The sequence below is a fragment of the Nasonia vitripennis genome, chromosome 1 (genome assembly GCF_009193385.2).
Source record: "Nasonia vitripennis strain AsymCx chromosome 1, Nvit_psr_1.1, whole genome shotgun sequence".
Lineage (NCBI taxonomy): Eukaryota > Metazoa > Arthropoda > Insecta > Hymenoptera > Pteromalidae > Nasonia > Nasonia vitripennis.
In genome coordinates, this window is record NC_045757.1 from 25,153,612 (window position 1) to 25,180,236 (window position 26,625).

General features: G+C 40.8%; 2 protein-coding genes and 1 long non-coding RNA gene across 6 annotated transcripts in view; 2 read left to right on the forward strand and 1 right to left on the reverse strand.

Annotated features, from left to right (window-relative positions):
• Nucleotides 1-1,998: 1,998 nt before the first annotated feature.
• Nucleotides 1,999-16,455, forward strand: LOC116418382. Its single transcript, XR_004228397.1, has 2 exons — nt 1,999-2,305; nt 16,128-16,455. It is a non-coding gene; the product is annotated as an uncharacterized LOC116418382 (long non-coding RNA).
• On the reverse strand, nt 2,559-22,615 carry LOC100117219 (uncharacterized protein DDB_G0284459). 2 transcript variants are annotated; one of them, XM_008207466.3, is made up of 8 exons: nt 22,082-22,615; nt 11,063-11,252; nt 9,871-10,367; nt 9,331-9,495; nt 4,904-5,358; nt 3,913-4,028; nt 3,759-3,827; nt 2,559-3,642 (listed from the first exon to the last, which is right to left on the reverse strand). In XM_008207466.3, the coding sequence occupies exons 2-7, from the start codon at nt 11,241-11,243 to the stop codon at nt 3,781-3,783; spliced, it is 1,461 nt and encodes a 486-aa protein (XP_008205688.1). In that variant the 5' UTR covers nt 11,244-11,252; nt 22,082-22,615; the 3' UTR covers nt 2,559-3,642; nt 3,759-3,780. The 2 variants fall into 2 exon arrangements, with proteins under 2 accessions (XP_008205688.1, XP_016836707.1); XM_016981218.3 differs by having other exon boundaries at nt 2,559-3,647.
• A 2,807-nt stretch (nt 22,616-25,422) lies between these two features.
• LOC100679295 (microtubule-associated protein futsch) overlaps nt 25,423-26,625 on the forward strand; it is an 82,429-nt gene continuing 81,226 nt past the window's right edge. For all 3 annotated transcript variants that reach the window (XM_031921353.2, XM_031921354.2, XM_003426176.5), the window contains exon 1: nt 25,423-26,143. The gene's annotated coding sequence lies outside the window, so the exon portion shown is untranslated. The remainder of the gene's footprint in view (nt 26,144-26,625) is intronic.

Consider the following 26,625-nt stretch of genomic DNA (forward strand, 5'->3'; position numbering starts at 1 on the left):
AAATCATCAGGCGACACCGTAATAACGCAGCAAACAGAGCACATTTTATACAACCGATTTATGCGCGTGTGATGATCGGGACTAACGGGGCGATCACTCGTGGATGGAAATATTAATCGTGCGTTATTATAGGCTTCCGGTGACGATGCCGTAACGCGCGTGCGACGATTTTTCTTTCTTTTCGATCAATTGCGAACGTTGGGAAAGGTTTTGCCGAGGAGAAATCGAGCCTAGCGGTGAACTGTTCTAATTAGTTTGGAAAGGTTGTACTTTCCTCGACAATGCAATGCAACGCAAAGCAATTGTTGTAATTATTATTTTTTTACATCTCAGCTATCAAGATAAATCGTGTACATACATACGATGTACAATCGTTTGAAAATTATGACGGAGTATATATTTTATGATATTTACGGTTCCATCATTGAAGTTATCTTTGAGCACGTCATTGTCTCACTTTATCATTGAAAAAATAAAAGCAATAGAACGAGATCGCGAAAGCCAATGAACTCTTTCTTCAGGAGATTTTTACTTTTGGAGTTTAACACGAAATAATTCTCCATTAAATATTCAAAACATTTTCAATTGCTATAAGGATCACGACACTGAAGTGTATGAGTCAAAATTAGCTAACGAATTCAAAACACGGTGAAACGTAAATACACCACACCAACATGTTTTGATAACTAATATAAGTCGTTTCTCCAGAAAAAAGCAGGATGGCCCTTACTCTCAATGCAGCTAACACACAGAGCATGGGATTTCATGTGAGAACTTTCTCATCGCCATTACTGGAATTTCCCAAGTGTTTATTTGCTGAATTAGCCTCTAGAAGACAGAAGCGTGCAGCGCGCGTATTATTGTAGCTCCAGTTGCGAGCACGATCCATTATGCGTCATGAATGTCTGCGTACACTAAAACGTTTTCGCGTCCTCCATATGCTTTGTTTTCAATTCGTTATTATTTTTAGCGTGTATACGCGTGTATACATGTATGGTACATTGTATACGGTCGATATGTATGGTAATAAAGCAGCTTTTTGGATCAGTGCACCAAGCTTTGTAACGAGTATTGTTTAAATAAAGGCCCAGCTAGAATACAATTTAATTATTCAACTTGTTTCGATTAAATTTTTGCTCAACTTTGCAGACTGTATTTATAAATGATTTTATGTTATTGCGAAGAGGCAGAAAAAACTAACATGATTTTAAGCAGGAAGTACTTTTTGTTGAAACGTTGATTAAGAAGCCAGACTTCTAGTACAAGTCATCTAACGACTTTTACACGAGCAGATTAGTCACCTTCTGTCATCCACTAAAGTCAACGCGTTTTTCATTGCTGCGTAATTTGAGTGTACCTAATGTTAGACATAATTAGTGTTGCTAAAATTATTAAGTAATTATCGACAGTATAAAAGTCATTTACTTTGGGATTAATTGTGGAAAGTATTTTTTTATTTATAAAACCTAATGTATATTTGATCAGATTAATACTGCTCGGATTTAAATCACTAGATGCATGAAAATCAATATAAATATTAGAATACATTTATATTTTTGTTTCAATCCCATTGTACGCAACCTTTTAAATTATTCCAGATGTGCATTAATCTGTTGCGTAGACTTTATCAGTTACATATATTCTAAATTAATTACGAAACAAAGTAATTGCGTGTGTCTCAGAAACAATCACGTGCAATAGAATAAATACATATAGTAGACAATGATTTGACGACTTAGAGGTCGCTAACTATCTGGGAGTGTACGAAAAGTGATTAAAAAAATTTTCAAAATTAAAGTATAACAATGTAGATAAACTTATTAGTGACCATTTGGATTCATAGTCTTCAAAAAATCTCATTTTTCTAACATTAACATTATTGACAAGAACAAGCTCTCATCATCGGTGATTAAGTAAAAATATTAAGAATGTAAAAAGTCACATTTGAAATATTTAATTTTTTGTACTATTTCCGTTTGTCTATAACGAGAAGACCCAACAGCCGATCCTCTTCGAAGTGAGAGCAGCACCGACGAATCCGCTACACCTGTATATACTGTGTATAGATCGGGACCAAGCTGAAGCTCGGCAACGGAAAAATCGGATAGTCCTGATCTGTTAACCGCACAGTCAAGCCGTGTTCGATGTATCATCGGACCAAGAGATAAACTTAGAAGTGTGTATTTCATTCGCGTCTGAGGAACAATTTCGCGAACAAGCTAGTGCGTATTTATGCTTGTTCAAAATTTGAAGATCCCATTGCGCATCGCCATCCTCGTGTTTACAAAGTCAATCAACCTATAAGGTAACGTCGCACATTTCCAATTAAAGCAGCCTTTTTTCTTAGTATTTAATGTAAGTAGCGTATACCGATAAAGAGAAATATTTGACATATTTAGAGACACGTTCTTTACACGAATATTACGAATATAAATGACTATATATACTATATAAATAAATACTAACGTTTTACTAACCCTTTTAAACTTTATACCATAAACTAATTATAAGCTTGTACTTTGATAATGCGAATTTCCGAAAGTAAAAAATAAAATAAATAATTATCTTACGTTTTTTATTATGAAAGAAATTTTATGTACATTTGTATCGCAGTCGTTATTCTTGAATACATAAAGTCAATCATAACAAATATCAATATATTTGTAATAATTTCATGCAATCATATTCATCTCTTCAATCTTTTGGTTTTAACATTGCGCCTAATATAGACATTTTGATTAGCTCGTTAATCGATTAAATAATATGACAAGATTACCTCAAGTTTGCGTTTACTTAAAATTATTAGAATTTTAACAGTCTATATTTATTGCTTTAAATTTAAGGTTGTGATACTTTTAAAAATAATTGTTTGAAAATTGCACATATTATTTTCACGCATACAGAGTTCGGCTGAATACATCAAATATTAAAAGTTAAATACTCCTCAAATGTATGACTAAGAAATTTTTACACAAATAATGTTGCCGTCAATTTCAATAAAATCTTCGAAATTTTTTACCATTTCTACATTTTTCATTAAATTTAAGATAGCTTTTTACATAGTAAACTCGAAAGCCATGACTATTTTACATTATATAAATAATACTTTTTGGAAATAAAAAATTGGGCTTTCGAACAAGTTAAGAACAATAACGCAGCACATAGCAATAACTCGCGCAATTCACACTATATTATCAGTAAGCGATAACGGCAGTCAAGTAGCACGAATATCGCAATTATTTTCAAACACTTGTTAACATTCGCATCGTGCTTCGTGATTTGCACACTCTTAATTTTTCCTCTTCGCTATCAATAGAGTTCCAAAAACATTCTAGATAGCGTACTTAAGTATATTATAAGTGCTTAAGAAACCCGAATTAAAGCTTAGCTATATTTCGAGTTAATTTTTTTTTTAATCTAGAAAAATACAGTCTATTATTTCTTCCATTTCGGTCATCTGGGTTTGAAAACTTCGTTAACATGACTCGAGATTCTCTTCTTGCTTCTTTAGTTCACTTCTGCATGGAGGTGAGATTAAAGTTTTTCGCCCAGAGAAAATAGAGTTGCTATTGCATTTCAAGCTGATCGTCTATTTACTTTTTACATTTGTTGGTTACTTTATAAGCACAGTCTTTCTGCCTCCTATTCTGAAAAAAACAGTAGCATTAAGAACCAGCACATTTTTTATGGTAGGAATTAAGTAAAAAGGCTTTCCAAAGATTCAAAGAAGCAATGATAATAGTAAAAAAAAAATTCACCTTGATACTTTTAAATTTCGTGTTATTCGTGCTTGACGGCATTCATATTCGGCATATAATCGTCTTCATCTGAAAAAGAAAATAGGTTGAATTATCTCTTGTATATTAAAAATCGTGTGCACTGATCATTTCAACTTAAAAGAAGTTTACAAACCTTCGCGTTCATCTTCTCCTTCTTCTAGATGGAGATCACCATTTTTGTTCTGCGGTTCTTTGTAGTTGTAATCGTCGTATTGTTCAACGTCTTCGTTGCCACCTGCATTTTCAAAGCTGAAATAAAAAAATTTATGAACAAACGTAAGAATATTTTAAAACGCAAATTATTTAATTGTAGAGAATCAATAACATTCTATACAAAAAAAGATACATAAAAAGATTTATAAATTATTGCTTGCAACACTAACAGAAACATGTTCAGAGATACGCTAGTCAATAAAAGCTAAACCATGTAATTCCAGAAGAAAATATGAATCTGCGGTAATTTGACGAATTCATGGCGATATTGGCGAACTACAAAGCTTTTATAATCACCCAAAAATATAACATTTCAAAGGACTGTAACCTTAGCCGTGCAAATTTCTAGGAAAGCATCGATCCTAAAAGTTCAACGTATATATACGTGAATAAACTAAATCGTTGAATCTCAGAATAAAAACTGTTATCACGGCAACTTTCCTATAGATACTTTATAGCTCTCGGATCGGTTCATTATTGATTTCTCCCGGCTTGACTGGCTTTTAACGCTGTACGTAACTTATTGCGCGGTCAAATGGGTCCATTAGCGCTCGCCTCTACACTATACCGCGACGTAAAGCCGCACGGCGCATAATGGCATTTGTCCCGGCAATTTTCTTACGCTATCTTCTTCTCGACATCGACGACGATGATTTGCACGAGTAGAAAGTGAAAAGGGCCCATTGCTAAGCTCGAAAGTTTCGCGAAAATCTGCGCGTAGTATCCGCAAGCCGTGGTTCGAAAACATCAAAGTGTTTGATGAAAACATAAGTCGCCGCAGGGCATTACTCGATGATCGACCTCTCTTGGCTATACATTATCGACGTGTGCTATTCATGGAGAACCTCCTCGGTGTTTATTAATAAATAAAAATAACAGATCCGACCAAACTCATTTCCCGTCCAACTCACCCGTTCTTATCGATATGATGCGGGTCCCCGACCTCCTGTACGCCAGGCTTGACCTTGTACCAGCTGTCAGCCTCGTGCCTGTCGAGGATTTGTTCGCCCACGTGCCTGGGCTGTGCGTTTTGCTGAGGCTGCGCTTCAAGCTCGTCGTTCGCGACTTCGTCGGCCGATTTTTTAGGTTGATCCGGTTCGGCGGCGATGACGGGCACCTCGACGGCTGGTTTTAGGGGCGGAGGTGCCTGACCCGCCGATTCCTTTTTCTCCGCTGGTGGCTGGTCCTCCTCCGGTTTTGGCTCGGGTAGACGGGGGATCGGAGGGACACCCTGTGGTAGCTTCACTTTCGTCGGTGTCTTGGCGGTGCTTGTGCTCGACGACGAGCTGGACTTGCTCGAGCTTTCCGAGGGACTTTGCAACGCCGGAGGTACTGCAGCCGAGAGCTTTGATGAGGAGATGCCCGTCTGAAATGTAACGAGGGATTATTGATTTACCGAACTGTTTGCTTTGGGAAAGTTTAGGGAGAAAGAAAGAGAGAGAGAGAGAGAGAGAGAGAGAGAGAGAGAGAGATGCGATGGTATGCAATGGCTAAGGTATATATCGTCGCTCTGCACGAAGACTAGCACAGTTCAAGTTTTCAAACGAAAACTAGCACAACTCACGATTTGCCGCGAAGAGTAGCACAGTTCAGAAATACCGCCAAGAGTAGCACAACCCGAGACTCTATATTGCTTAAAATGTGAGTATTTTACGTTTTTATTTGATTACTGGACTGGTTAAGTTCATGAAAACCTTGGACAAAGAACAGACAAACATCAAAGTTTTAAAGTTTCGAAAATTTCTAAAACATGTGAACAATTTTAAAAAATGCTTGTAAAAAATTATTGCATTTGTGAAAATAATTTTGAATTCGGTAAAATGTTGTAAATTGTGAACATTTAAAAATGTTCATTCGGGACATTTTCGCAAAAATTGGAAATTTTTATAGAAATTTGTTGTTTAAAGCTTGAGTTGTGCTAGTCTAGCGTGCGTCAAATGAGTTGTACTACTTATAACGGGAAAATTGAACAGTGCTACTCTTCATAGGGAGCGACGATATGGTATGCTAGATTAATGGAGCGGCGTTAGGAGCACAAAATGCGGTGATTGATTCGTGCTCCAAACTTGTCGGTTTATCAGAAATATTTGTATTTACAGTGGAAGATAGTGCCGAGATTATTTATAGTCATTTAAAAATTGACGAATCTCAGTTTACATTAATCACAGTTTTTAGAGTTTTTGAATGGATCGATAAAAAGAATAACGAAACAACACTTAAGCTGATAATTACAACTTATGGCTGACACTACAGAACACAATATATTGAATATACTATATCATATGGATTTCTTTTAACATGGTACTTTTGCCTTTCGACGCATTTATTCTTAACATATATAGATACACCTCAATACCTACATACGACATGAATTTTGGGTGAAGAAGAATCTATAGTTTACAATGATGATATATTTACAAGTATCGAGGATGTTCAATCGCATAATGCGTACCGTAAAAGAAAAGTAATAAGGCAGTATAATATACTTACACGTGTACTATACAAAATAATATAACTGTATAACCACAAAATGCATGTACTGCATATGCATATATATGTTTCTTATTCTGACACGTTTTACAATATATGTGAAGCATCATAAACATTGTTATATTCTTTTTTCAGACATGTATTTACGTCGTTCATTTATCATATTTAATATATTCAAAAATTTTTACGCAGTTTAAAATTCATTAAATTCTCTCCTCTCACCTCCATCACAATCACAGATTAAGTCTACACTGACCTATATTGTAATTTCCTTACAAAGTGGACGTAACTATTTCAATAACTTACCTCAAATTATACAAGCCGCTAAAGCAGCCATAACAAAACAACAGTGCAGTTACAGCTAACAGTTGAATAAAAAATTGCAAACTACAAAACAACAAGAAAAAAATGTCATGCATCCACGAAAAAATCGAAGAACAATTAGGATTAAAAACACTGAGAATCCGAGACTAAAACGCTAAGAGAGAAGTTTTACCCACTGCGGCAAGAAAAACAAATTATTCTCAGCACATGTTACGTATATACAATCTTTTGCCCGTGTTATATATATAGCATCGAGAGTCGTGTAAATCCATGAAAATATTTAATTCAGCACATCGAAACTTTTCTGCAAACTCGATTAATCCTCGCCTCGGCTTCGTCCCATCCGGCTTCCCTTCGGCTCCCGCAGTTCTTCGATCTATCGTCGGTTATAACTCGGGAAAAGAAAAAAGAAGCCACGAGTACGGTAAAAAAAAGAGCAAGAAAGAAAGTCAGAGATAGACGGTAAAAGTGTCGGATTCTCCGAAAGGGCGGAAGAAGAAAAAAAAGTCGAACAAGTAAAAATAATAACAATTTATTAATGCACTTAATTAAGTAACACAGATTGGAGATACAGGCACACGTTGTATCATTATTTGATATTCAGATATCTATGTCTCCTTCGTTCCGAGATTCATTTATCATGTGACCCGCTTTGTTTTCTTATGATTGTCGAGATTTTCAATGTATTGTTAAACTACATTGTTTCTAGTACGTGTATTTATTATACAGGATAAGTAATCTGGTGGTGAGCAGTGTGTGCCAAGCAAGTCCTATAAGAATTGACGGTACAATCACATATAAATAGTAAAGAATACGTAACGATTGTTAAAATAAATATTAATGAAGCTTCTACATATTTTAGTATACAAGTTATGGGCGAAGCTCATTTTTTATTGATTCAAAGCTCAGGCAGTTAATATTCGATTGAGTTTGACAACACTTTACTTTCAAAAACTACTAAGCCTCCATTGTTAACAACAAAAATCTATATCCATGAAAAATTAAAAAAAAATACTCGGTAATATACACGATACTCACCACTAAATGCATCATCTCTCCTGACTATTGAATATAATTCATTGATACCTTAATAACAAAGTTTGTAAAAATCTCGGGACGGACCTGACTATCGACTCTTATTATTGTTAAAATATATCATTGTGATATGGTGATTAAAATGACATGCTCTCAAGCTTTCGACGTTTGGGATTTTCAATTCAGCACAAACTATAAGTAAATCGCTGAGAAGATTTTCTACAGAGATCAAAAAGTACGGAAAAATTAAAAAGCACCACTGGTAAACCCATACAAATATTTAAAATCATAGAAATACAAAAGCAAAACAAACTAAAATTACAAACACGCACACATAAATGAATATACGCTCTAAATGGCTCATTGCGCTAGCGAACGACTCGCCGGTCACACGTTCACATATAAAATTCTGTATATTTACAAAATAGAAGTTTCGAATCTTTATTGCACTAAGGTCATTGATAACCAAACAAATAACTGGCGAACCGTTCCAACTAGCAAACGATCACGCTTTTTTGCTCTCTCGATATAAAATAGAGGGAAAAAGCTTAAAATGACATGAAAAGTCGTATTCGATTGACAGTTTTTAAGACTGCGCGTAACTTTCATACTATAAAGTTTTAAAATCTGCTTTAAATGTTGAATTAACAATGCCATGCATACAGTTTTCAAAAAAATTCTCATTCTTTTGTCTAGTACTTCTGCGAAACATAACTTCTTATCATGACGCGCAGAAGTTTTGATTGTCTCGTACACTGTAACACTACAAACACTATGGGACATTTTCGTATACACCGGACGTTATTAATTCTATGATAAATGCACGAAATTTCTCTTCGGTGAATTGAAAATAACCTTGCACAAGGTATGTTATATATATATATATATATATATATATATATCTTAAAATGTAATAAAATCATCGAACTCGATGCCCCACGCATGCGCTATCTTATCACTATAGTTTCGCAATCGCTCAATCGAAATCGTTAGGATCACCGACTGACAGTTGTTCGTTGTCGACCTGTCCCGACTGCCCTTGAGCAGCTTGCGGCCTGAGAATCGGCACCATCATGGGTCCCTTAGAAGATAAATCGTTTCGCCCTTCCTTCTTCTCCGACTTTCCGTCGTTTGGCTTTTCTTGAACGTTATTCGGTGGCGCCAGGACCTGTTTCTGTTGCTCGTTGTTTAGTCTCTGCTGCTCTTGGTTCTCGTAAGGTATGGGCAAGGCATACTGGTCCCGAGCGTCGTTGGGCCCGACTGGCACGATATTACCATTTCTACTCTCGAATCTAACGTCGCTTTTCGGCTCGTTCGGCAGGGAATCGTCGTTTTTGTTATTGATATTATTGGCGCTATCGTCTTTGTTGACTTTATTGTTGTTATTATGGACGGTATTGTCGGTATCGTCTAGGTGCCTGTGATTCTGGGGCGCCTGAAGGGGCAGCGGATTTTGACCGCCTTGTAGTTCGTCGCTGGGTCGACTTACCTGTTGCTGAGACGACGGCCGCACCACCTGCATCTGATTGTTTTGTAAGGCGGCGGCCGACTTGACGCTGTTGTCGGCGACGTTGTTGTCAACATCTTTCGCGTGCCTTGGCATCACCTGCGAGTTTTCGACCGGCAAACCGCCAACCGAGAAGTGCGGGGATTTCTGTAAGTGAGAAATTTTTGTTGTTTTACAACCACACGACTCTCGCTTGCGAAAGATCTTCAGAATGAACATTGGTGGAATTATGGTACAATGATGACATAATCATTTCGGATCTGACACAGGCATGATTTAAATTTGAAACTCTGCAACTGACAGCAAGGAATAGTCGGTATCAGATATAGCGGCAACCTCTAACTAAAACTAAACAATCAAGTAACGTCACGATCACAACGTACTACTACTTGGAAAAGGAACCTGTTCCACATTCGACAATCCCAGAGCGGCCGTACCGACGACAAAAGGCACTTATAATTTGAAAAAAAATTAACATTTTATGATCAAACGCCCGGCGAATCAATCAACAGTACATTTTACCTTGGTCTCTTCCAGTTCGCGCTGCAGCTGAATGACCTGCTTCTGAAGCCTCTCGACGTCGCCGTTATTCTCTCCCGTGGCCTTCTTCAGATTATTGTACTTCTCCTCGATCGTCTCCTTATCCTGGACGACCTGCTCGTACTTGTTCTTCAGATTCTCCATCGATTTCTCCTTCTCTTCTCCAGCCTTTTTCAGCTGATTCTTGGACTCCTGCAGCTGAGCCCTGACCTCCTGGAGCCTCGACTCCAGAGACTTGATGTTGTTCAGCGCCACGTCCTCCTTCTTCTTGCAGTCCTCCTTTAGGTCCTGGTGTTCGGTCTGCAGCAGCTTGTAGTTCTGCTGCAGCGAGTTGAAGCGTTGCATCGCCTCGAGACTGTCCTTGTCTCGAAGCGAACGTTCGCGAGAAGCCTTCTGTTGAAGCTCCTCCTTAGCTGCTGCGTTCGAGCTCTTCTCGTTCGACAGCGTCTTCTCCAGCTGCACCTTGTACTCGTACAAAACTGGGGACAATGATGCTATTAGCTGTACAGTCGCGGAGGCGGCGCTTTTGTGTTGTTTTGAGAAACGTTGTGGTCGTCGAGGGCTTTTTGTTAGAAGTGCTTTATAAGTATTCATGAAGATGAATATGACGTCTAACGGCTTTAGAGCAAGGATTATTATTTTAACAATTTCACGTTTGGCGAGATACTATTTTCACCTCGAAGGGGGGCATAGATACTGGCTCTAAGTGGCAAATTGCATCCTATATGCCACCCCCGCGTAATTGATCGAGCTCAAGGACGATAAGTATGTGCCGCGCGAGAGTTCATTATTAAGTCAAGCGCGAGTATAAAACCCCGGACTGCGGTTATTAATATAATTGTGTAATACAATTTCTACCTATTAAAAAGTAGATACGCGCATTGTTCTATACTCTCTTTACACTCATGCATTTCATAAAAGTGCGTTTGTGGCTTTATGCATTATTTATATCAAGCAAGTGCGAATCAAATAGCTACCCCTATATACTTAAGAAAAGTAAAAGTTCTACTTTGTTACAAATCAGTATATAATAGCCGTGCTTTCACACAAGCGTTTTTATTGAAAAATAAACGAAGAAATATGAAAAATGTTTCTATGTATTTTATAGTAAAAAAGCAAGGCTAACCGCGAAGCAAAAAAGTATAGAAGCCAAAATGAAAGGATATAAGCTTACCCTGCAGTTGAGCAGCGAGTGCCTCCTGTTGCTGGGCGCACTTGACGTGGAGATCGCGCAGCCTGGCCATCTCGGCGCTCGTCGAGCGGTAAAGATAGACGATGAAGACGATGCTAAGGGCGCCGCCGCCAAGTAACGCGAGTCGGCCTACACGACCCCTGCCGAGCCTGGATCCACTCATTGCTTCGCGCTGGAACAAAAAACCCGTAACGACTTGGCTTTAATTGAGCTAATACCATTATCGAAAGGATGATTGTCTTTTTTTCTTGTTTTCTTGCCGGAATGAGTTTGGTGCTTCTGTGTGCGGCGCTACTAGAATTAATCTGTATTAGTGGGGCTTGATTGGACGCTATTTGGACTTTTCTGTGCGGCTGGAAGGGTGCTGTTGACAGGGCGATGAATGGATGACTTCGCTGTTGGGATTTTAACGATTTTGATAAGAGTTGAAGTGAATGTCTTTTAAAGAATTTTCATTCGTGAAATGTAGATTGAGACGACGAATATAGATAAGACTTTTACAAAAGTATGGAGTAATAAGTGCACAATAATGCGAATGCAAGCGGATCGGGCTCAGTGGCTTAGAACATCTCTTGTAACCGAGCTGGAGCACTTGACACCTTCGGTGCGGCTTTGCCGATGCTGCGCATCTAGATCACGCGTCAAGTATAAGTATATCGATTTTGCGTCTTTTGCACACAAAAAAAAAATATGTTTCTGTATAAATTCCAGCTACGAAGTTCCATTTTGAAATATAATATTCTCCGACGTAACTTCTCGCAGCCACGCGCAAATCAAAAACATCGTATAGGTATCTCAAAACAAATCAAAAAGATACCGCGTTGAATAAAATCATAAAAGATTCACAGCGCCAAGCTGTACATCCGAATAGAAAAGAACCCGCATACTCTTTCGCGAAAAAAAACCGAGCCGACTACGCGTATAATTTTCTTGGAATTTTCCCCGTAACATAAAAACAAGAGTTCTTGAATAAAAAAAAAAAAAAACGTTGCAATCAAACTGAAAAACTCGCGAGTGTATGTACATATACCCAAAGCCCGCGGCGCGGATATGCGCTCGTGCAAAACTGCAGCAGTATTTTTCCGCAGCCCAGTGAAGTCGTCCGTGTGAAAAGGGGAAGCGGAGAGAGAGAGAGAGAGAGAGAGAGAGAGAGAGAGAGAGAGAGAGAGAGAGAGGGAGAGAGAGAGAGAGAGACTGAAGAAAAAACGAGGCTCGCGCGCCTAAAAAGGGGGTTAGCGCTTGATGCGAGATCCTGTTCGGCTACATCTGGCGCTCAGGCAAATTCGCGTCGTATAGCGTCGTTCTTTTCAATTACACGCGTGATACGAGCGGACTTAATTGACGCGAAGTTCGGTGATATTTTCGCGCGATTAATAGCGCTTAGTATAATGTAGCAGGATGGGAGATCGTGAGATATGGCGAAGATTGATTGGATTTTTGTCGCACGTAAACGGGAGGGAAATTGGCTTGTTGATTTACAGCAAGTTTTATGGAAATTATTACGATCGAAGATTTAGTGCCGCATCGGCCACCCGATTCATTTTTCGACGATAGCGTCTTTAGCCACGCGACGATTAGTGCAAAGTGGCGATTGCCTCGACGCTAAAGATCAGTTTAATTTAAAATTTCTGTAATCAAATAATAACGTTTATTATTTTATTCCAAAAGTCAACAGAGCAGCTCGCTCGACTCTCAAAAACGGATAAAGAACGAGACTCACACGACGCCGCTGCACATACACGAGACGAATTAATGCAAATAACATCAGCCGGGCAAAAAGTCCCTGGCACATGTTCCATCTCGACGCGCGGGCTATCCCACGCAAAGCGCCATCCCATCACCGACGCTTTAAAAAAAAGACCTCCCGTCGCGAACTACACGAGTCGGCTTATTGCCAAAAAAAGCGCGTACATACTCGCGCGCAATTACACGTTATTTCTCGGCGTTGCAGATAAGCGCGTGAATTCAAGCGTATACTCGAGCCTGGCGCGCGATCTGGGCCGTGAATTATCGCGCTGTTTGAATTGTGTACGGTTAAGGGTGTAACGATGATTCAAATTTTATGGTTGCGTTTATCGGTGAGCGCGAAAATTAGATAGTAAAAATGTCGAAGTTATCGCGGAGAGACTTTTTTTCTATTATTCGTAGTGAAAATCGGGATAGCTATAGCAGTAATTAAAATAAAATTGCGAGCTGTGAAGTTGCTCTGTTGCCACATACCGCGCTTGGTATCGATCGGACGAGGTAACGGCGACAAACACATTAATAATACAGCGCTTTCGCTGTGCTCTACATAGTTTGATGGGTTCAAATTTGTACGATTCCCTGGTAGAAACGGTATCCAAGTTATTTGCAAGTTCTAAGGTTGTCAATCTCAGAACTTGGTAGTTTTCTTTGTCAGTTTTTGTTACAAGATATAACGCTTTTTATCCTAGTTCTTTAGCAGTTTTTAGATTGAGTATTCTTAACTATTTTATTCCGAAGATAGTTGGTGAAATAGGTGACACAGGTGCACGTGGTTAATGGCGATTCGAGGTTAGAATTGGAAAATCATTACTAGCAGGCTTGTATAAGTGTTTTGTTTTTTTTTAATAAAAGTTTATAGAATAATGATTTACATGCAAAAAATCATCCGAAAAATTTCGAGCGACCGAGGACTTGAACCCGAGCCCTGCACAAGGATAGCCGCGCGCCACAAGCCAGCCGAGCCAAGTAAACGTTGTCATTTGACCAACTATCTTGGGCATTACTTTTCAAAAACAGCTCGATCTAAGAACTGCCAAAGAACTAGGATAAAAAGCGTTACATCTTGTAACAAGAACTGACAAAGAAAACTACCAAGTTCTTAGCTTTTTCACCATTTTAAATCGGCCAATTTCTACCAGGGTTGTGTCAGGATATTGCATTATGCGACCCGCGATCACGATTGCTTCGAAATGTCATTTCGGCTGTTCCATAGCTTATTCGCGCATGCGTGCGAAACTTATTGAATTATATTGCTATAGCTTCAATTCGAATACGTGCATATATTTAATGTGAGTTGGTACAAAAGCTCAAAGTTTATTGTGAGCTGTTCCACGCTGCGAGCCATAAAAGTAGACTGTAAAATCTAGCTTCATGAGACTGAACATTCGTGAGAGTATCGAATGTTGCAGCAAAATATGTTTCAGTTGATCGGTAATGCTTACAGAATGTTTTAATTACAAGCATAAAGAAAACAGATGATAGAAGCCAGTTTCATTATTCATCATTATTTAAAATAGTAATGAAATAACTTTTGTGCATCATCGGATGACAATATTGATTTCTCGATGCATAACGTAGTGCATTTATTTACCACGTTCAGAAAAGCGCAAACTCAAATAGTCTCGACGTATTAAATAAATCCAATATCCAGCCGCATCCTTTAAAAAAAAAGATCTTGTAACGATACCAAAAAGCTTGATGAACCCCAACCAGCAAAGTCCATGCTATCTCTTCCAAGTTCCAGCTCTGACGATATCATCAAAAACCATACTCCCGAAAAAAAAAATCAAAACGCGATAGATTTTTAGTCTGTTAGCGCTTGTAGAGGTGAGGTAGGGAGAAATTGGACACGTGTATTCGGTTGAACTTTGTATTATTTAGAGAGCTTGGAAATACTGATGTCAAACTTCGCTTGGCTCGGCAGAACGCAGACCGCAGGACAGGCAGGAGGGCCTAGGTCTGTGCAAGTCTCTGGTTCGAGCAAGAGTGCTGAGTGCCCCCAGCGAAGCCACCCTTCAGGCCTCGGAGGGAAGACGTTGGTCTCGCTCATGAGGCCCGAAGGGAAGGGATAGCTTGGGCACTTTAGCGGATGAGTGGCGCGCGTGCTTTTTTGAGAATTCCGAAGATTATCGAGCGCGCGCGGCCGATCGTTTTATTGTTGCTAAGTGCAATATGCGACAGACCGCTCGGCTGCCGAAAATCCGGGGACTGCCTCGTCTGGGGGATTAGCGAACGCGCGCGCGGCGGATCGCTTTATTGCGGTGAGGCAATAAAGCGAGGGACCGCTTGGCGAAAACTCGAGAACGTTGTGAACGCTCTCTGCCAGGCCCCGCAGATGCGGGAAACATGCACGCCACAGATTACAAGGCTCCAGCGAAAGCCACGCGAGGGCGGCGATCTTCGCTCGTTTTATTATAATCCGAGTGCAATATTTCGCGGAGAGAGGGACGCCGGGCGTGATTGCCTCTCGAGACAATCCCTCGAACGGGTAACTATTGACGTTGACTGCGCCGCAACACACCGATGTAAATAAGCTGGATTCTCGAGGCCGATTGTTTGCAGCGGCGCGACGAAGAAACGGCTGAGTATAACGAGCGCTTCTCTCGACTTTCTTTTCAATTCGTTATTAAGATCGAGGGGCGGTTTTGTTGGAGAGATAGAGAGGGAGAGAGAGAGAGAGAGCGAATGGCTTTGCTTTGGTTTTTCCAAAGGGCCGCGAATTAAATGGGAATTGCGTCTTTGTGGCGCTTGCGCGCGGCTGTTTTTTTCTGCGGTATTCGCTTCGATTCGAACGAAGGTACGTCTGATGAGATCTTCAGTGCGACGATTGAATTTAATCCCCTGCAAACAGGCGTAATGTGATTTGTTCGACGAGGGAATATAATAAACTATATAGCGGACGGTTAATTTATCGAGAGCGACTCGCTGCTGTTATTGTACGTGGCGGTGAATCGCGATCAAACACCGCGTCCAGTTGTAAAACAGATTGCGTCGAAATTAGCGCAAACATGCGCTGATATACACTAGAGGTTAAAATTGGTCGAGCGCCGGCCGGTCGAGTTTAATTATATTTATGGAATTGTGTCAGGCTGCAGAGCGGCGCGGGCTGCATATAATAAAGCCATTTTGATTCGATACGTGCGGTGCTGCTTTGGAATAAAATTCAATTTGTAATATATCGTACACTTGTCCCCGCGTATACCTCTACGTTAAACTCGAATGTTTTTGGTTGAAAAACGCAGTGTTTAACGATCCTTTCGTTTACTCAATTTAACGCTTGATGCACTTCTCTGAATTTCAGACACCCATCATCACCGGCCCGCGACCTCACACGCCCCACAGCATACAGCAGCCTGATTCATCGCGGAAAGGAATCAACGGACTGTGTCGACTTTCAATTACGTGTCTCGAAATCTGAAAAACTCTCGGTCTTTACCCCTCGTAGTATAGCGCGGCTCGCCCCACCGCAGAGATAATGAGCGAAAAAGAGAGCTCTTGAGAGCGGCAAATTCGGAAGAAGAAGAAGAAGACGAGGAAGACGAGGAGGCAGAATAGAAGCAGAAGTAACAGGCGTACATAAGACCCAGAGCGAGAAGAAGATGAAGAAGAAGAAGGAAGGAAGGAAACAAGAGCAAAGATCGAGCAAGGCAGATAGCTGCGGCACACACGCGTTGCAGGTTCACTGACACCGTATACCGCAACGCTCCGGGCGCAATTGCAATAGTACAGCGGCGGCGCGGCTCATCCGAGCGAGTGTACACTCTGTATAGATGTATATGCTGTAGAGGGAGCAAAGGATGCAAGTTTTCTCTTGACGATGCAGCGGCGCGCAATTGTTATTCTCTAGGACTTTGCGGATGATGGTGCTTCAGTCGTGTGCTGGAGAAGCACAGGGCTGAGCTTTTCTCTGTATCGCTCGTCGTCATGGAGAGCAAAGTTGAAATTGGATTGCGAACGAGTTCGTTTCGCTCAGTGCGGATTGATGGATTGCGATTGAAAGTCGCGAGCGGAGCTGATATATGGCTGTGACGGATTATTTTTTTATGGTTTTGGGATGTTAGTCGATGGCTCGATCGTAATCGCTGAATGTATAAGGGACCTATTTGTGCAGCCTGAACGGAAGGAGATGTGTTAATTTTTTTGTAGAATGAAAGAGCGTTTTTGAAGTGTTTACTCTCTTTGGACACCCGTATGTTGAAGAATTATTTCATTTCAAATTCTCAAGTACATGAAATGTTTTATGTATATTTTTTCGAAAAATTAAGGTGCTTACTGCTTACGTTAAATAAAATTTATTTAGTTCACGTAGATTTACGTTAGAAGTCTTTTATAATATCCGACATGCTGTGTTTTTTGAAAAATATCGTTTCCGTTTCATTATTAAATATTTTTGGTGAATTAAACTTTAGATTGTATATGAAATATATTGAGTTACAAGCATCGATAAATCCATAATAGAGTCTGTTAAACTATAATTTCTGGCTGCACGATAATGTGCTCAGATTGCAGCAGGGAGGCGTCGCTCGCTTCGACTATTGGCAGAAAATTGTATTGAAGAAGTTATAGAAGTGCCCGAGGCGCAAACAGATCAAGCGCTAATTAAACTTTCTCTAATTAAAAGGGGCTACAGACTTAATTTAATTCTCGATCTCGCGGATCTCTTATTAAATAGTAATTATAATCAAATTTGTAAAAGAATGCTCTGACACACAATTTTTTTTATTATTTTCTGCAAACACCATAATTAGATTATCATGGCAGTCATTCATTAATACTTATTGCGTGAATGAAGAAAATTGCTTATAAGATAGCAAAATTTACCAAGAAGTGATTGTCGATTCAAAGCTATGCTCTGTCTGCAGCAATTCAAAGGTCTTTTGACACTGGCTGCAGAGAAATATAGAGTGAGTTGTTCTTAAAATAAAAGAATTGATATTCATCGTCCGGCACGTGAGCTAGGTTACAATGCCACGGAGTTATCATTTATTCAGATAATAGAGCACAGTCAATTAGAACGTGTTACGAGCCTTGAACATTCTTACAAAAGCGCCGATATAACTGTCGGATATACTAAATAATGACATCTCGAGGTTCAAAGTATCCGTCGTCTTCCAAAGGGTCTATATAGCTGTCATCAATTATTTAGAGGTGAAGTGACGTGCTTCTGTACAACGTTGCTGGATTGCACCTAATAATAATATAGTCATCATCGCTAGTGAAATAATTCTTTAAAGAATGATCTTGATAATAACACCGTCGAAATATTCATCTCAGGCCCAAGTAATAACCAAGCGCTTAAAATTTTCAGCGTAACAGAAGAGCTTAGCAGCGCATTAAGGAAACAAGCCAAGAGCATAACGACGAGAGCAGGGAAAATACCCTTGTAAAAAGCCGAAATTCTCTGGCAAAGTGGAGCTTCTCGAACGTCCGTCGAAAGCAGCCTCGAAGGGACCATGCACACGAAAGAGATAAGAGAAAACGACGACGAAGGAACTAGACCCTGAGAAACTGAGAGACCGAGAAAAGAGACGTCGCGGTGGCGGAAAGCCATCAGCAGGGCGACGCTTTGCTCGATCGAGCTCCCGAGGGAGAAGGCTTGTCTCTATTTCTTTTCGACTGGCACACAAGCGTCCATCGTCCTCGTCGTCGCCGTCTCGACACAATCGGCCGAGCTCTAATCTGCGAGCTTTTGTCGCCACCGCAAAGCGTGTCTCGTCCAGGGAGGCTAGGCTCGGACGGACGTCCTAATATGTACGCGTCGAGCCCGAGAGTATAATGGGCTTCAGAGAGAGGAGAACTTGCAGTGTGTGTGATGCATCGCGGGCACGTGGTCTGACTGGCCGAGGTGTTATATTCGGCGTGCTTCGTCGGTTGGTCGGCACAATGGAAACTTGCTGGGCAGAATTACGAGATATTGTAGCCGTAGTATGACTTGAATGACGTCTCGCTTATGCTGGTATTATGCGGGGCGGATGCATATGATGTCTGGGCCCTGTACATGCTCAACAAATTTCCTGTTTCCCTGACTTTGGTTTTGGCCTTTTTGAGTTGAAGGTCGAATATGTACAGGATCAATATTTGCGACTTGCAATCATAAAGCGAATATGTGAACGTATTGCCAAAATTTTTATTTACTAGAATACTGTGCTTAAAGAAGAGACCACAATATAATAAAATAATATCGTAGCATGAGAACGAATAGTTCACAAGAAGACAGCTTCACGCCTGTTACGCGCCGCCGGAGAAATGCAAAGGATCGTAGCGAGTGCGTGTGTCGTTTCAGGAAATTAAATCCACGCGCGAAAGCCAAGCTAACTGCCGGACGCTCGGTCAATCGCTAAGTCCCTCCCGGCCAAGTTGAAGCTTTATTGTAAAAGCAAAACGCTTTTAAAATGATGAAGCCTCTTTCGTAGAGTTAATCGATGAAAATAAGTTATTAAGCTGAAAGGATTTTATACCGCTGAAAAAAGTTTTGGTATGTAAAATGTTTGTTTTAAACGTGTAGTTTGTAAGCAATACTGTTGAGTGAATTGCACTGCTCGGATGGAAGGCTAGACGTTACTGAAAAGTCTTCTACGCAAGTTCTCGAATATTTCACGAAGTTGAAACCCAAAGGGACGAAGAGGATCGCTAATGTGTTGGGTGCATATGTATTATTATAGGTGGATATTTAATTTAAGTGCGGTTCGCTAATTAGCTCAGAAGAGGCGAGGATCTAATCTTGACCATTTATGCGGGTCATGTTATGGAGTCCATTTCCACTGTTTCAGCGCTAATGAGCGTGTCATTTACAGTCGTTATACTATGCTTTGGGGATAGTATATTAGTATAGTTTTGGAACAGGAAAATGCGCTGCATAAGCTAAGAGGTAAACAAATTGTATAAAAGAATCTCTATTTCTGTACAATTAGATTACGGTTGTGCAACGGCGGATCTACCTACATCCCGTTCCGTTAGTTTTACTTATTAAGTTAATTTAAAATAATTGCAGGGCTGCGTTCAAGGACAATTAAAGAAGAAAAAGCGCTTACATGCAAGTTTGTAGTTTGAAACTCTATACGAAGCTATTCAAGTTATTTGCTATTTTAAGGCAGTTTTAGTGCACATTATTAGTTTATATAAAACTAATTTATATGTAAAATTTGCATTGCATTCGAATATATATATATATATATATATATATATATAAAAAATATATATATATATATATATATATATATATATATATATATATATATATGAATATTGTTATTAATATAACTATTTTTTATGAGGTAGGCATTTTTGAAAAAAAAATAGAATAAATAATACATAATTATTGTATAATTTCATTTGCACTATTAATACAAACATTTCTACAATTAGAATAGGTAGTATCGGTAAGAGAGTTAGTAAAGTAAGTTATATATTAAAGAAAAAGTTGCAGTAGTCCATCATCATTACGCATTGAAACTAAATAACCAGCGAAATTCTTAATCGAACAATAAAAGTCAATTAATGTTAGGAAGCCGATCGAGTAGCTATAATTTTCTTTAACTAAAAATTTTACTTGAGATAACATTTAATGAAGTGTAGCATTCAATGCACATCTTAAATTTTATCAAAATAAAATGACTTTTGAAAAAAAATAAGTATTAGTTGAAGAACTATGGGGTTGACTTTTGAAAATAATACTTCCGTCGATGACACTGAATGTAAAAATACGAATTATCGGCACTGCTATTATACCCGCTTACAGATAAAATACTCGACTTATTCTTTAGAACTTTGAATGCAAGAAACCAATACTAAAAAAATAGAATAACAATCTTCGATACGTTATCACGCAATAAATATATATGGAAGATTTTTAGAGTAAAAAACTAGCTTGTATAAAAAGATAATAATATGCGGCCTTTACAGCTTTGATGTCATTTCCCCGTTGTAAGCTAGTTCCAAAAAAGAAGAAGAATTTCAGAAAAATGTTGTATTCTTATCAGTGCTCGTTAAAAACGCGTCCTAAAATACTTTGTGCTACATCACAAGAAGCTTTTAAAAATGGTTTTAACACTTTCCAGCCGTGAGCACAAAGTAACACTCGCAACGCGCGTTGAAGCATCCAAATAGCGTCCACCTACAAGAGCGCGGACCTAATTACAACGTGAAAATTTCATCAGACTGTATATGAATACAATAATATCATAAGTGAAATTCGTTACTCTCCAACGGTATTATTAAAAAGAAAAAATAATAATAATAACGGCATTTTAATTAACATCCGATAAAAATTTTTTTCATGTCTAAAAATGCCCGCACGTCGTAATAACAAACGCAAAAAACTAAAAATGAGAAAGAGCCTCTCGACCGGCAAGGTAAACATTCTCCATACTGAAATACCGCAATAACGAGTCGAGAGGAATATAGCAAGTCTTGTTGGTATTCCTTTGATGGTAGAGCTGCAGGAAGATACCCATGCGTGCATAACATCAGCTTGCATTTAAAAAATTGCAAAATTATACTTTACAAGCTTTCTAGCCTAATAAAAAAAGTAAAATATATTTCCACCGGCACTCTAATTGGTAATTCAGAAGAGACGCAACTTTTTCCTTGAATAAAACGAGTTTTTCGAAACTTCTTTATACCCCCAGTCCGTTCCGTAAGAAACTGCGTGTATTATTATACTCGACAGTGCAGTGCATAACGAAATATTATCGGCCTACAACTCACGCTTCGCTATAAAAAGTGAATTTCTGATAACGCTGGAACTTTCAAAAGTTATATGCCCCGCGTGCAAGGCAGCAGTATATAAAAATTTGTAAAGACATAAACAGCCATGGCTTTCCTCCGTCTCCCAGCAGGACTCTAATGCGAAAATCGTGTCGCAAAAGTGGTGGCAAACGACGAGCAGCGTGAGACAGGTGTATTTTCTCTCGGTATATACGGTGTAACCCACACGACGCTATGGTTATATACTTATAGACATACACGCGCACTCTGTCGCCCCATTTCACCCATGAATGATCAAGTGGCTATGCTCACATACACATGCGTGAATCCCAGCGACGTCAACAATACCAGCAGCAGTAGCACCGTCACCACATTCTTCAGTGTCTACCCATAATGCTCAGCCTGGTCGAACGAGAACACCGTGAAATGAAAAAAAAAACACGCTGCCATACAGCGAAAGCACGTAGGACAAACACAGGGGGAAAATCCCGTAGTCAAGCAGGTAATATACGCACGCAGCAATGGCAGAAAATACAGGTCGTGGCCTACCTGGGTGGACGCTCGGGCTCGTGAATCCTCTCTCCGACCTCCTCCTGCTGCTCGATCAGCTTTTCATTCTCTCCTGGAGGACGCGCTTCTCTCCTCTTCGCTGCAAGACACGCAGCAGCAGAGAGAATACACCGACTCTCGCTCTAACAGGCCCCCTTTCTCTCTATCTATCTATCTCTCCGAGTATCTATCCGTCCCTCTCCGCAGCTTCTCCCTCCGCCACTGGTCGCGCACGGCAAAAAAAAAAGCGGAAAACTCTTCCCGGGAGGTTATCGCCTCCTGGACACCGTCGTGGAGTAGCACTGCACTCGCGGTCGCACCTGTACTGCTGCAGCCGTGTACCGATGATGCGTCGTCTGCGGCGCTGATGAAAAAGTGAGGTTAGGTGCGGAACAGTCGTCGTCACTGCTGCCGCGCGTACACATTTGATGACCGCGATTCGCGGCCGCTCGCTCTCTGAGTCTGCGCGATGCTACCAGCTACTCGACTGGTTCGCTCTCTTTCTCCTTCTCCCGCTCGCTCTGCTGCGGTAGGCGCGCGCGCACTGCTCTCTCAGCGCGATGTATAGTCTACGCGCTTATCGGGCAGATCTTCCTTGTTGTTGACTGCGGTCTTGTGTCTTCGTTGCTCGTTTTATTGGACGCCGCTGCTGCTGCTACCTACTACCTACCCTTAGCCGGGCTTTTCTTCGGGTAATCATTGTTTACGGGAGGGACGGATCACCCGCGCAGTTGACGGTCAGAGACGGGTTTCCGGGGGTCAGCTGTGTTTTGGAGCAGCGGGAACTTTATTGCTCCGAAATGGGTTTCGGACTTTTTTAGGGTTGTGCCAGGATTCGATGGATTTTAAGACGGTTTGGGTTTGCGAACTCATATAGATTACTGTCGACGATATGCGATGCACGTTGTTAACACTTTGAAAACACGAGTTTTGTTTTAATGCAAAATAAGTCGATACTACAGAGGCATATTCATATAGGAAACACTTGTTGCTCGAACAATATACTCACAATAAACAAAATAAAAATTATAAATCGAGTAAAAAAACATCAAAATCATTCGGATAAAATAAGAACAACCCCTTCTTTAATAATCAAAAGGAATCCGTCACAAAAAATTAGAAAAATTTAGCACACGCCACTCGATCTGCACAGTTGTGCAAAACGTCACGCGAGCTGTCGCTACATTTACAGCCGGTCGGTACGTTGCCCGTCGAGTATAGCTTTAACGACTTGCGACGAGGCGGCGCCACGTCACGGCGAAGTTTGCCTCGTCGAATAACCCGAATCGCGCGCGCCCATTGCCATGGCAAGTAGCGTTGACCAATCGGAGAAGGGCGGAGACACCGAGCCGGCCTATCGCGTTCGCGCAGAATAGCCAACCTAGACCGAGTGTCACTAGACCCGGCATGATGAGGCCGTTTCGAAATTTTTTTGGAGTTACCAATATTGGCCTTGATTATTCGGCGAGAGATGTTTGAAATTTGAGGAAAATTTACGGTTTTGATCAGAGGATGATGCCTATGGGTTTGAAGTGAGTATAGTTGGACGTAACAAATGTATAGTAATTGAAGTTACAGTGATTGTCCAATTCAATTAATGAGATAAACAAGTAAGGTTTTATGATTCGTCTAATTTATAATGCTCTCCAATTGTGAGTTATTCAAATTTTTATTTTGTTATTTAATTGTTAGCAATTGCTAACGATTTAACACACATTTTTTTCATTTTTAAAATTTTACCCATCAATAAGTCATATTACATAAATATTTATAAGTAATAATTACAGTAACAAAGGATACATTTTACACCTCTGAGGTACAAAACTGTGTACGTGAACTGATGATACAGAAAAATAATCATCAAATATAAGACATTATAAAATCATTCACTGTTTTAATATAAATATTGATATAATATTTGTATAGTTATAAAAGGCTAATCCCTGAAAAATTATTTAATAATAATATTCCAACAGCAAGCTTTATATTATGCAAAGTATTTTTGTAATGTTGTCCACAACATTTTCTGCTAGAATCTTTTACATTAATTCATCCACCAGCCTTAATCAGAGTTACAATTTTATCCCCATTATCCATCGAAATTTCGCAGAAGTCTCATAACCCAATGACCATCTCTCTGCTCACCTACATATTCCATCGAAAATGATCTGCATCGCGCGCAGTTTCTCACGATTTGCATCTCACGTATAGCCCTTCCACTGAATAGCAGGCGTTACTTGCCCTCGAATTATCGCGATCATCATCAGCGGCAATCATCGATCGAGCCACTCGCCGGATCTCCTGTACTTCATAATATCTTCACGCGAAGAAATCATCGCCTCTCGCCCACGCACAACTCACGTGCACGCGCACGTTGTCTGAGCTGTCTCTTATTTTTCGCTCGCTCTCTCGCGCGCGCACGCTGTTCCGCATCAGTCTTGACCTTCGGCGATCGCAGCGCGCGGTTTGCATCGCCAGGTGCCTCCGATAATGCGTAGCTCAGCCAAATAAGTCGGTCTTACGCTATTTTGCAGGTTTGAAAATATGTATAATCGAATTTCGGCGATGTTATGAATGCCACTGAGGTCAGTGACCCGAGTGAAAGTTTTACTGGTGAATCGACATTTTTCGCTTTTAATGATTGCTATGCTCGCAGCAAAACTATCAAATAACTTGCGCCAGCTCGACTTGGAAATATTTATTGATTTATAAATTTCATTATTGCGAGTAAATCTCTTTCATTTTATAATAGAGCATCACGAATCGTCGCGAATGTTATGATTTATTGATCTTTTGAACAAGCGTCAACTTTTTGATGAGTATGACATGTGCTATTTTTATTTGAAATTCCGTGAACGCATTACAATTTTCAACGGATTTTCATCCGAGCCGCGCGCGAACGACCGTTAACAATTCAAAAGTCCTATATTTTTCACCAGTTCTGCTTTATGCAATGTTTACTGCAGCGAATTCGTCATGAGTATATCGCTTTCAAGTTCTACCTATCGATCGGTCTTTCTTAGTTCGTTCCTTCACTCAGTCTTCCAAGTTTTCAAGTCTCAAACTTCGAACCCAAGACGGGCGCCAGCATCATCTCCGAAAGTCTGTTATCCCGACCTTTTCCAGCATCGGCAGCCTTCCTCCCTCGCAGTTCCTTACTACAGCCAACTTTATCCTCCCCGGCTGAGCCCACCGGCCCTAAAAGCCGCACGAACCCATCGGGCTTCCCGCGCCGGCCTCCACCCCCCGCTCGCCTAGTTCCATTCCCCGGCCAATTCCTAGGCCGGTTGGCAGCACTGCTCTCTTGCGGGGCACGGCTCGCCTCGTTGCTGCCGCTCAGTTCGGAAAGTCTGCTGCACCGAGGCACTACCTACGCCGCTGCCGTAGCGAACCGAGTCGTGTGTGCAGCAGCAGCACAGAGTCGCGGCGGCCGCGCTCGCTCTCGGCCCGCATCCGGCACTCACTGCATCGACTTCTCCCAATATATGTATATATATATATCGTATCGGTGTGTGCGCGAGTGTCTGTATAGTCAACAGTACCGAGAGCTATGATAATCTCATAAGCCCCGTTGTGTGTCCGTGTGTCCCTCTGCGCATCGCGGCGTCCGACGGCCGCGCCAACGCAGTGTCAGTATATAGCTATACTTATGTACACGAGAACGCAGCAGCAGCAGCAGAGTTGAAGCGACGGAACTGCAGCGGCTCTGCGCCAGTGCAGTGTAAATAAACAGCAGTGCGGTGCAGCGAAGGAGTCCGGGGCGGCGGCCGTCGCTGGACTTTCCCCCCCCCCCCCCCGCAACGGAGGAACGAGTATAATATATGGTATAGAGTGCGCGCTTCAGTGTCTCGTTTCCATAAATGTCTGTGTGTGCCGATTCCTCCGACTGATGGCTGCATAGATAACACGAGTTTTCGAATCAGTGCGCGATGTGAGTGCTCCTGTGCAAAATATACGCAAATACAGCAGCCGGCACTCGATACCGAAGAGAGAACGAGAGGATTCCGGTCTGAGAGAGGAGCGGCCACTGCGCCGCGCTGTACTGCCCTTCGACATGATGCCGTGAGTAGCTCTTTTCTCTACACCTCTGATGCTGATCGTTGTTTTGGTGGTGGTTTCTAGGTGCACATCGCGCGTATACCTATATAGGTATCCCTTCGAGGAATCGCGTACCTCCGATGGCTCAAAAGTCGATCGCAGGCCGCTCTCGGAAACAAAGGGACACGGACGTAGGTGACTGGCCGGCGACATATGGAGAATTTTTTCCGGCTACCGGCCCGCTCGATCGGTCGGGATTGATGTTGGGCTGACGCGAGGGGGTGGGAGTTTCAATTTTCCAGTCGGTCTGTGTCATGTTGTTGACCCTTGAGAGGCTATAATCTATATCGCGTATAGGTCCGGACGTTCGTGCGCTTTGCACTCGTAGACGGTATTGCGTACGCGTTGTGCAGTAATTTAGCGTATCGAAGGAATTTTTATTTTATGACTTGGAATGACGGTCAGCGTGCAATAAAATAGAGCCGTTAAATAGCTTTCCTTGACAT